General features: G+C 35.0%; 1 protein-coding gene across 2 annotated transcripts in view; it reads right to left on the minus strand.

Annotated features, from left to right (window-relative positions):
• Positions 1 to 12,460, minus strand: part of RALGAPA1 (Ral GTPase activating protein catalytic subunit alpha 1) — a 136,342-nt gene that overhangs the window by 97,210 nt on the left and 26,672 nt on the right. For both annotated transcript variants that reach the window (XM_075503154.1, XM_075503153.1), the window contains exons 9-16: positions 11,749 to 11,957; positions 11,138 to 11,377; positions 8,715 to 8,906; positions 8,078 to 8,215; positions 5,705 to 5,853; positions 4,312 to 4,441; positions 3,302 to 3,539; positions 836 to 997 (exon numbers count right to left, since the gene is read on the minus strand). In XM_075503154.1, the coding sequence (XP_075359269.1) occupies positions 836 to 997; positions 3,302 to 3,539; positions 4,312 to 4,441; positions 5,705 to 5,853; positions 8,078 to 8,215; positions 8,715 to 8,906; positions 11,138 to 11,377; positions 11,749 to 11,957 (1,458 nt within the window). The remainder of the gene's footprint in view (positions 1 to 835; positions 998 to 3,301; positions 3,540 to 4,311; positions 4,442 to 5,704; positions 5,854 to 8,077; positions 8,216 to 8,714; positions 8,907 to 11,137; positions 11,378 to 11,748; positions 11,958 to 12,460) is intronic.

Raw genomic sequence — 12,460 nt, forward strand, 5'->3', positions numbered from 1 at the left:
TACAGAGATAGTAAAAAAGCAAGAGATATTCCTTAAAAGGTTCTTCTTTTAAGTAAAAAAGTAAAATCAGCTTAATTTTCCTTCACATAAAGGATAGCACTGAGATCATCAAGATGAGACAACAGAGTAAAGAAATTTGTAGTCCAGTTCATGTTAAGGTATTCTAAGCAAATCATACGAACATAAATGAGTCTTCTTTTGAGCAATCCACATAAAGCACTGTTTAGCATCACTCATTTCTAACACAGGAAAGAGTATCTGCAAGTAATGAAGTTGAGAAACAGATGACTTAAGAAATGGAGAATCGCACACATACGTGCCAATCTTTCATTAATGCAAGATTCAGGGTATAGTAAAAGACAACACATTTTATAAACTATGCAGATATATACATATTTCTCACACTTTTCTTTGCACAGTTGGAAAATACTCAGCCTATTTTGTGCACAGTTTATGAAAACACACACTTAAAAAGCCTTCTATTACCCACCTATCCATACCATTGCTCAAAGCATTCCAGCTTTTTTCTCTTTCATATACATACAACAGCATTATTTTTCCAATCCAACCTAAGCATGTCATCAAACTCATTAAGAATAAGCAAGATTCAAACTCATCAACTGCATTACTTTCATTTGCAGAAACTGTCATTCTAGCAACCACAAGCTATTCAGCTACCCTAAAGCACATAAGGCTGCATAATTTACACATTTAACTAATTATTACAGATAGTATACTTTTGAGGAAAGAAGTTACCCATGTCGCTACAAAAGTCAGTTATTAATTCCTTACCCTTTCTTAAATGTTACTTATATCAGCTTTTGCAGATACGTACCAACTGTTTTCTGCCGTACTATGCTTCTTGCCTTTTCTGTTCCTGGAGAGCCAGTGGTTGTAGCACTGCGTTGTCTCATTGGTGCTTGTCCAGGCTGATCACGGCTCCAGCCTCGAGAAAAGGACTTATCAACGGAAGATTTTGGGAATTCATGCCCAACTCCTGCGAAAATAGAATTGCAAATCTATTCACTTCTATTCTGGTATCACCAGAGATTTGTAGTTGTGTTTTTTCAAAGAGTTTTAAAGTTGGATAGAATAAATTATGTTATCAAAGCAAGCATGATTTTAAACGCTAAACTGCTCATTACTGGTTTTTAAATATATAAACCCACTCAGCCAGCATTAACACTGAGGGATACTCAAAGTTTTTCAGAAGTGTTGGTGCTATTAAACTATTGTGATTTTCTTTTCTGACCAATCAAGTGCAAAACCACAAGAAAACTGGGTTTACAAAGGCTGTACCCTGATGAAAACATGTAACTATAGAAACTTTTCCTTTGCTGTTCCTATTAGACAAGACACACAAAATCATACAAGACCATTAATATTGTGGGGGTTTTTTCCAAGTAATTTTGTGACATTTGAGGAACATGAAACAAAGATGATAAAATATTTTAACACCAAATGCAAAAGCAAAAAAAATGGAATGATGGGCTCAGAGAACAAGGCTCTTTGGCAATTCACAAAAAAATACTATACTGAGATTAAGAAAACATGGAACAAATTCAGATTTGGTATTTATTTGAAGTAAATAAAGCTCATATGAGAAGCTATCAAAAACTACTGTATGTAAAAAAAAGTGATCTAAAGAATATTTGGAACATATTTTCTTATCCACATTGAACTCATATAATCCAAAATTATAATTGATAAACAATTACAATCACTAAAAGGGCATCTTCTTGGAAAGTGAGCCTTGGTACAACATGTTCATTATTATTAGAAATGAACAGGGCCAAAGAAATTTGGCATAATTTGTATGATATTTATTACTTCCAAAGCTGGAGTTAACTCTGCAACTCTCACATTTAACAACAGAGGCTTTCTCTGGAACTCTATTACTGAAGACTAACGTAAACTCTTCTCATGTGGCTCTGTATGGGTGATAGAGATGACTCAGAATGTTTTTAAGCCTATATTCAAATAACTATACACATTCTTATCTCACATCAGACTACTATTTTTTTTTAAAACTGTGCTTTTGCAAGAAAAAGAAGAAAGTTGTATAGTATAGGAAAACAAAAATACATGGTCTGGAACAACCTCTCAGGGTCAACTAGAGAGAAATGTATTTTTGTCCAGTTGTCACACACCAGAAGAACAAAACGGAACTGTGAATAATGCCTTTGCCTGAGATGAGAAATCTGGAAGCGTGTGAAATGTTTTTAGGAAAAAACAGCCTACAGGAACATTCTCTTTAAGAGAGGGAAATGAACATCCACATAGATTACTTCTCACTGACAAACCCTAGGACACTGTAGAAAGTACCTTCCCTCAGGTTTGACTGGAGAACCACATCAATCAGAACACAGAGAGATTAAAAAGTAGACTAAAAATTACACTTTTTTCCCATCTTTATTACTCACCCTAAATATAATGCTGCCACTCACTATTAGATCTCAAAGCACTTTTTAAAGGAGAACAGTATCATTACCCATGTTTAAAAAAGTGCAAACAAAGACAGAAGTGATTGCTCATGGTCACATGCAGAAAGTCTATGATCTGGGAAGAGAATACAGGTTTTGCAGCTCTCAATCCAGTACTCTATCCAGGAGGACATACTTCCTGTCCCTTAACAATTCCAGAACTGTTATAAGCAAGTAGCCACCTCCTCTCCCCATATTATGTCCTACAGAGTATCTCCTGCATTGTTTAGGAATCAGTTTAAAAAATGGTACCATTCATATGGATTATTAAAAGTACCCTTTCTCTTAAATAGTCCAACAAGGTCACTTCGACAAAACCTGTCTTCACCATGGCTTAGTGATGAATTAGAACCCAAACAAAACTATGTTCATCTTACATTTCATCTTTAAACAACATTCATTGGATTTCAGGATCAATATTCTAATTGTGCTTGCAATAGCCACTTGCTAGCTACCTAATTTTTACCAGACGTGTAATCTTTGTTACTTTCAAGAAGTTATGATTGGGAGTCAACTATTTAATTGCTTTGATAAAAGGAGAATGGCATAACCCACTACAGTGTAACATTTTAGGTTAAATTCAACACACCTTTAAGAACTACATTCCATACGTGCCTAACTATTTGCAGGACTGAATCTTTATGTGGAGATTTTGTGGTGGTTCTAAAAAGCAGCCTTATCTTAAAGAAACTGAGTTATTTCAGGTGATAGAGATGCCTAATTAGGTGTACTAAAAAGGCTAGACCAAAATTCTGCTGTGCCCAACATCTCATTACCCCAGCTGAAATTCAAATTATGTGTATACAGCGTTGTCTTACCTTTGCCTTTGTGTTTTTTCTGCTTCTGCTCACTTAATTTATCCAATGGCAGGTCACTGAGGTCCAGGCTATACAAGTTTCTAGCTAATACTTTAGTTAGTGTCTCCATTGTCAGTGACCACTCAGTGGCCAGCTCTTCCCAATATGTCAGCGATGACATTACAGACAGCAAGTCATCCCAAAGTTCTCGAGAGATGTACACATTTAGATTCGCTTTGATCCAAGCTACTATAAGAGTCTAAAAGAATAAAGTGAGAAAAGTTGGGTTCCGAACATAAGATGACAACATTCAAATGTTACTGCTTAAAAAGAATTTTCTAACTGCCACTGAAATTTCTGTGTAGTCCTGACATTCTTTTCCTCACCAGTACACATAGACTTTTCATGAATTATCAAGTGTTATGTTAACATGGGCTTCTGACTTTGATACAGGAATAACTGGTTTGACTCATGAAAGATCTTCCAGTATCTTACAAGTTTTGCCAAAGAGTTTTGTACTACTGTTCTCAATTAGTTCTCATCACATTCGTATCTCGTGTATCCATTTTTTTTCCTACTAAAGAATCTAGAGACTTTACAGATCCTATTTACAGAGAAGCCATCACAACACTGCTCTGAAACTATAAAATTTGAAACGATCTGCTGCAGCTTACTGGAAGGAATAAAAAAATCAGTTGGTTAGGCATGGATGGCACAGAAGATTTTGTGCTGACTTGAGCTAATTTTGCAATGGAAGCAGGCTAACACTGCACACATTGCCAGTTATCCCAACTGAACTAAAGGATGGAAATTTTTTAATTTCACAGTACCCCATAAACCATTGTCACGGTATCCCTAAATATAGGACAGAAAGTAACAAATATAGCCAGTTCTTTAACCCACACCATTAACATTATCTAGGTAAAACGATCAATGATTTAACTTGACAAACCAGCCAACAGTGGTTGTTGCATCTAATCTCTTGGCCAAAAATAAGCTGAATTAATTAAAGTGAATTTATGTTTAATTGCCTGGAAAAGAGGTCCTGCAAGTCTTCCAGCTAAAGTGGAGTTTTTTCTTCCTTGATACTGCAAGAAAGTTTGGGGCGGTATTTTCAGCACAGATTCAGTAACCCTGAGCAGCACAAGTAGCATCTGTTCCCTGCAAAACAATATTAAACTTGGAGTTACCATTTTGTTATACTTCTATATATATCAGGATACTTTTAAAGATAATAATTGAGCTTGACTTGCTCAAACACATTCCAAACAGGACACAGTGATTACAAACAGCCTAACTGGGTTCTTGCAAAAGAAATTACTCCAATCTTCTTTTCACACTTAAGACTGAGGAACCCTTGTCACCCTCTAACATCTTCTGCCAGGTAATTTAAGTGCTATCACCTTTAATGGTCTGAAATTACAGGCAAAGTTTTAATTAGATTTCCAAAATGAGCTTTTACTTTTTTTTTTTTAATCAATGACAGGTTTTGACAATGTTACATTATCATTAACATAGTTCATCAATTATTTTGTGTGGCACAATCTTTGTCATCACAGCCTAGAGTCACTTCTTTACAGTGATGTGAAACTGGGGAAGAAAATACTAATCTACTGGAATCTGGTTTCTATTATTACTTCCAAATTTCCCAGTAGCTAGCCTTGAACTTACTCCTTATTTCCTCACAAGAGGAGACAAGCTTCACATGACATATAATGCCAGCTCTACTTACCCAGAGTTCAGGAAATACTAGTGACAGACTGAATGCAAGTCAAGTTAAAATGGAGTAAATCAGCCATTTGAAATCCCCTTGCTACTGCTTCCTTGCAATGGAGAATAGTGGCAATATACTACCTCATTAGAGACAGCTATTTAAAGGAGAGGAGGAAATAACAGAAATTAATTTGAAACTGGGTCCCTTGTACTTGCTAGGCACCTTAAGCTCTGGAAAGGAACAAAACAGTTAAACAGTACACAGACTCCTGTACACAGTTACAGATCGAGAGCAACCCACATCTGATTATAACAGTTATCCATGCTTATCTGAGGATTTTTTGTTTATTTTTAAATAAGGCTGTGAAGCTTCATATATGTTTTCATATTTAGCACGTTGACACATGAGCAAAACGCCCTGGAAAAAAGTCATCAGTAGCTCCTTAATAGCAGTCTGTATATCCTAGCTTACTTCTCTTTTCACTGATGGCTAAGCTGCCTCAAACTAACTAGGTGCTTACTACTGGCTTCAACAAAGCAGATAAACTCCTCCCCTGTGGTAAGTTGTCTGTGATGTTGAAGTCCATGTATTTACTGATTTAGAGAAACTGGTTCACATAGTCAATACCACTCTACTGTGTTTACTACCAAGTAAATTTTCACATTTATCTTGTGAACTAATAATCTAAGATAAAACCATTAGCATTTTACCATGTTTTCTTGTCCATAGTCACTTGGACTACCATGTGACGGTAGATATTAAGAATGCGTTTACACATATCAGTGTGTTCATCCAGCAGAGCTTTAATTTCATTTGCAGGTTCAAGAAAGAATATATTTGAAGAATTTATTATAAAAACCTGTAAGCAGAAAAGAGTGGATGTTATGAGCTTGAAGCACTTTGATGTTTTCAGCAGTTCAGCTGATGGCGACCAGGAGGAGAAAAATCTATGATTAACAGAAAAGGCTACATATTCACTCAGAAGTATATATTTAAATATAAATTAGCTTGATGTGATGATAAAGCAACAATAAAACTGATTTTTTCCCCATTTTTTTCTACAAAACATATTTGTATATTTTTGCTCTCATAGACAGATGGTACAACAAACTACTCAATACAGTTATTTTAATATGATGGAAAAAATGTCCCAGTAAAGAAGTCCACTGCACAAAAGTTCCACCTGTAAGCCAGCAACTGACTAGTATAATATATGCTAAACTTGAAACAGTGTCGGTACACAGCGTGTGCTTCAGCATGACAAGGCCTGTATTATGTTCTGGGAAACTAAAGCATTCATCCCACTGTGATCAGTAAGGCATACCAAAAGTAGGAAACAGGATACTTTCTCCAAAGTGGTTGACTTCAGTGGACAATGAATTAGGGCTTTCAGAATGAAAATGATGAAAACAAAGTAGGCAAGGACACTGTAGGAGTTACAGGAGCTCCTATTCAAGTGTTGTTACATTTTAATGGAAGTTTAGGAAGTATTTGAATCGCGGTGAGCCCTAGATTTCCAATTAATTTTTATTTGTCTTTCTTAATCCACATGTACAGGAAATCATTGGTTCTGTAATTTCCCTCTACTGAGAGCTTTAGATTTTAATAATTAAAAACTATTAGTATGCAGCTTTACATTCACTAGCCTCAACTAATGAGCCTACCCTACTCTAAGTGCCTAGAAATAAGTCTATGCAAGAATTAAATGGGAAGAAAACTCAAGACAGAAGTCTTGGATTCTTGATTCACAGAAAAAGTCAAATGTGATTTTAGGTCGGGAAACCTCTCAAATTCAGACATGGTACTGCGTTAGAATGATGTCTTGACTCCGTTTTGAGCTAAAAAAGATATTTGCTGGTCAAATGAACCTTTGTCTAAAAAATTTCAACATGGAAAATCTCCTAGGCATTCTCAGATGTGTAAACCTTAGTAATACATTGCAAACAGATAAAAATACTTCACTGGTTTTTTTTTCTTAGAAACACTTCATCATCTAAATAGTCATTGTATGCAAAGATTATGAAGCTTAAATAATTGTAAGGTATTTGAATTTAAAAGTTATTTCAGTTATAAAGTTTATTTCTATATGTAACAGTGTACAGCACAATAGGAAACCCTACTGAGGAAATCATTCAAGCTGTGGTAAAAATAACAAGTTCTAATTAGCATGGTCACCCACGGTAGAAGTACACACAGTGGAGTGGCAAACGCACATGCCTATCTTACTTTGTTTAGAATCCATTTTCTTCTGGATAAAAGAATATTACGGAGGCTACAGTCATATACACACCTATATGTATGTATGTGCATGCACATATTATACATAAAATGCACACATTTTATACGACCTTAAAAGCATTTCAAAGACCCTCAAATTATACACGCTTGATTTTCTATATCCTCAACTTCAGTAAAGCATTTTGCTGAACATTTGAAATTAACACAATTTCTACCCTGCCAAATTTCCTAGACACAGTTAGAAAACTTCCATTAGGGAACTTCTGCAACTCTCCCATTCCTTAAGGATATCACTGAAGTAGAGAGTTGTGGTGTCTAATCAAATTTTTCACACACTTATGTACTCATCCAATCTGTAATTCAGATAAAGATGAGAAAATATCCCTGTACGCCTTATTATTCAGATTAGGAAAACCCCAGGTTCAGATGTTTTGTGCGTGGTGAGTAATAGCTTAAAAGAAAAAAGCTTCTAAGCATTCTCATTAAACACTTAATTAGAATAATTTGACAATGTGGCACTCAAATAAGAATTATTTTTTCTGTGATACGATGCAGAGCAGAATGCATGTCGATGCAAAATTAAAACATTTTTTTACTGTGTTATCCAACAGTTGTGTATACATTGTCCTACTTCACGTCAATCAAGATATAGTGAACCACTGTCGTTCTTCTAACACTATTTCTCATCACACTTTTTAAATCTAAAATAATTTAAAAAATTCAGAGATGCTTTGAAGGAGCATGGGTTTCCTTGCAGAATTATTGCACTATATTCCACTCTTTATGTAACGATAACAAGAGCTTTATTATTAGGATGAAAATTAGATATCAAATCTATTTCATACCTGCAATACTGACTGCACTCCAGCTCGTACATTTTGCTCTTCTGTATCAATTTCAGACATTTTATGCAAAGTGTCTTCGTAACAGCCATTTCTTGCCCAGTTTGAATTTCTAACATGACTGGAGTTCATCCCCTTTTCCTGAAAAATATTTTTTTCTTAAAATCCCATAGATATCTAGACAGGTATTTTGGTTTTATATTAAAGGAAAAAGGATATAATAGATATTAAATAATAAACAATGGAAGACAAATGTTTAAGACGCATCTTAAAGACACAACTATATTTTAAGAAGTTTGTAACAATTATTTTAAAATATCTGGATGAAATAACTACTATTTTCCTCATCCTTTTATTTGTATATAGTTTTTACACAGCTGCAGGTTGGCATACTGTATAATCCACATCTTGAGAACAGTTCATAAAACTATATGAAATTTTAAATTGAACTAACCACGTTAAAAATCTACACATAATGGATCAAATTGGTAGCCCATTCACGCACTGTTTAATTACCACTGATTCTCCCCAACAGATGCTCTGACATCAAATTAAACCACATATAATCTGTCGAGGAGGCCACTTCTCTGTCTATTAGCATATCCAAAAGATGCACAAATATTAACCAACAATATTTTACCTCTTCTCTTTCTTTTGCTTTCTCTGATGAATTGTGGTCAACACCACTTTCGTCACAATCTACAGTTGTGCACTGCATTATTTCTTCAGGTTCTTTCATAAATAAAGGCTTATCTTCTTGCTGAATCCATTCCTGATACACCTTTACCACTTTCCTCATGGCAGCTGCTTCACATATCGGCAACAGAAATGCCTGCGAGTAGAAAAAGAAACAAACAAACAAACAGTTACAATACTTGAAATCAAGTTGGGCTCTATAATGTACAAGTTCTGAGGGTAAGGGGGAAAAAAGAATACAGCGACTGTAGGATCTTAACAAATAAATTACTCCTGAACCTAAATTTTTCCTCACTTTCTTAATCTGTAAACTAAAAACATGTAAAAAATGTTTTAACAGGAAAACTTGTCAAGAAAGTACTTTGAAAACTTGACTGCCAAAGAGAGAGATATGAGAATCCATACAGGCATATCTCACCACCTAGCCTGCTGAAATTAAGGCCCAAACACTCACCGAAAGTATGCAGAACAAACGAGCGGAAGTTTCTATTACATCTTCCATTCAGAGGATTTGGAAGAGTGGAGTGAAATCAGTTCTAAATGACTAACAAAAATTCAAGTGACATACATTACTGGTAGCCATGTACCTTATTTTTAGCCAAATGATATTTTACAAAACAGTATCTTTAAAACAAATTACTCCCTGAAAAGACACCAGAATTGCTGTTTCAAAAAACCGTGCATTTGAGGCAGTGTGACGGCTGATTAGTGCCCTCTTCAGGAGCTTTGCTGTATCTGCTGTGCTGGTAACAACTAGCCACAGATCAGAAACTTTTAACATTAGTCAGGTTTTAACTAACTATAAATACATTTACCAAAGACCATGATGCCCTAATTGTATTAAAAAATAGAACAGATAAGCTACACAAACACATAGTTTTATGGAGCCCATGGTGTGAATGTTGAAAACTCATTGCCCATGTCTTTAAGGAGCGCCCACTTGACAAGCGGTATGTTGTTTGTCTCTGGAAATGCACATTTCATACCAGTATCTCACTAAAAAGAATTTTGCTGTGCATTACAGAGTTCAACTGACAAGTTCATCAGTCACACACTATCACTCATCAAGAGTAACAGTCTTCTGCAAGCCCATATACATTTTTTGTACCCTGGAGTCCAAAATGCATAAAACTTTTTTTCTACAGTCTTCCCACTATTCAGTACAACCGAAACCTCCTCCTGACTGGAATAACTCAGTCCTAATGTGTTAGAAACATTACAAACATCTGGCATATTAGAAATGAACTTACACTGAAAACTTCTGGCTAAACAATGACCCAAATGAGATCTCATAACCACACATGAAATCCAAATAATCTACATAACTCATGGAGTGCCTTGTGAAAAGAATGAAGAAAATTGCCTTTGCTATTCCTTTCACTGCGGGGGCAGTTTCTAAATTGACCATCAATAATTTAGACTCTACATTCAGTGTCTCAGACTCTAAACCCTTGAGCAGAAGCTGAATTTGGGTAACTCTGTTGCGTCCTTCAGTAATGTGTCCAAGCTCTTCAACACATTGGGTGTGGATAAGCTTCTGACATTTATTTGTCTCATTGGAAAATATCCATTTCATCCAAATATACTGGAGTTTTAAAATGTTTAGCTTTCTGCTGTTTAAAGCAATTAGTGTCATGCATTTAAATTGAAACTTAGTGTATTTTTCTTTATTATTATTCAGAAAAATCTCTTCATCTTTTGATCTATAGCATGGGGCATAAAGAAAGTCTATCTTATTCTGTTCTCCCACATTGAACTCAAAGTTATGTATTTTCACATTATAAATAAAGACTCCATACTCTGGCATATGTTCTCTGTTTAAATTTGTTTAATAGTTTCCAGTTGAGAAACACTATTTTGAGTATTCTCGGCTAACATTTCTGGTTGCAGTAAAGCCAGAAGCAGAAGCTGTTACCTTCTATAGCCATCTGTCCCACTCTTCTGATGAACACTAGCAAGGTAAGGACATTCAATTTCTCCTAAAGCAGCTCTTGAACAGCTGCAGACTCCCACAGGAGGCTTATTTTAATATGCTTGGTTGTGAGCTCTACTAGCTACAGGGTTGATGTATGAAAAGATCAAACATTCCTGTCTATGGAGAACTGTAAAGTCCGAGTTAAATGCTGTCGAACTGGTTATTAAAGAAAAAAAAAAATCAAAAAAAGAACAAGAACCGGGGATATTCTACACAAAATATTTCAGAATTTTAACTTTTCAATTCTTAAACCTTAAAGGCAAGATGACAGAAAAAATCTGTACATTTATATAATATTCTGCTTAGCAAATGCTCTTGAAAGAAAACCATGACATAATGATAATTTACAATATAATAATCAAGATTCTTGCATTCTAATGAGGGTTCTTTACCTGTCGAAAAATCTCAGTTAGAAAATTAACATTGCTTCTTTTAGAAGAAAAGACTTTCCGGACAATTTCAATATCGGTTAAATGCTCTTCATCAATACTGCAGAGGCTGGAAGAACTTGGTTCTCTCTCTGTTAAAGTACTTGTATTAGAATGAGATTGTTCTGGCTCTGCATTTCTATCCTGCTTATCAGTACTGTCATTTTTGCTGTCCTCCCTTGAAGCCATGCTAGCAGCTGCTCTCTGAAACAAAAATTAAAGAATATTTCATAGCTCATTTTTAGTACCACAACTGAACAGTACAAGTTAAGTTATACAACAGTATAATTTAAAACAGTACAAAGAATTCAGGAAAAAAACCAAAGATAGGATTCACTGTATTTCAAGACTTCTTACATCTATTTGATTAAAAACAAAATAGTAGAATTTGAAAAGGAAAAAAAAAAGGCAGCATAGCGAGTCCTTCTAAAGTGAATTCATAAGCAGAAAATTTGTTTAGAAATTCCATTTTTTAATTGTTCATTAGTTATAGTTATCAGAGTAGTGCACACTGCTGACATAACAATTAAGACAAAAACATGAAAATAAACACTTTTTTGTATATTTGGTTTTACCTGAATATTCTTTGGCACATTTTCACCTTCCATCCCAGGAATATGAGGTCCTGTATGAGGTTTTGGCTCAAGCCAGAAAGACACCAACCATCGAATGACAATAACACGAGCCTTAATAAAAGGTTCCTTTGTGCAATATATTGCCTCATTGGTTTCAGCATCTTTCTTAACCATTACATAGTGTGGCTTTGGTCTCATTTGTGGTATATCTGTAAGGAAACACAACATCTTAAAATATGTGCAGAGACAAAGCTCCATATAAGAAAGAAATCCTAAAACCATAACCAACACGTGAACTTTCAGAGGTGCTGTTCTTCATACTCACTGTTGCACAACTCATCCCAAGATGTGCTGAAATGGATATGATAGAGAAAATTTCACGACTAGACTATAAGACATCAAAAGGCTGTAATTTTTTTCTGCAGGGAGACAATATTGTTGGTCCAACAGACAGCAACTTGTTTCTGCTATGCAAAACCTTTAATTTTTTATCTGAAAGTGATTTCTATAGCCTTACAACCTTGCTTGCTTTTTTTCCCCCAAACAAGTAAACACATTTCATTGTTTTCAGCTTTTTTTAAGCTACATGCTATACTCAATATTGAAAGATAAATTTCAGCAAACTCACTACTTCACACTTTCACTGAAAACTGCAAAGGAGTTCTAAGTAGCAAAATAACCATTAACTAGACTAGCATATGGCCTATACAAA

The sequence above is a fragment of the Mycteria americana genome, chromosome 5, assembly GCF_035582795.1.
Source record: "Mycteria americana isolate JAX WOST 10 ecotype Jacksonville Zoo and Gardens chromosome 5, USCA_MyAme_1.0, whole genome shotgun sequence".
NCBI lineage: Eukaryota > Metazoa > Chordata > Aves > Ciconiiformes > Ciconiidae > Mycteria > Mycteria americana.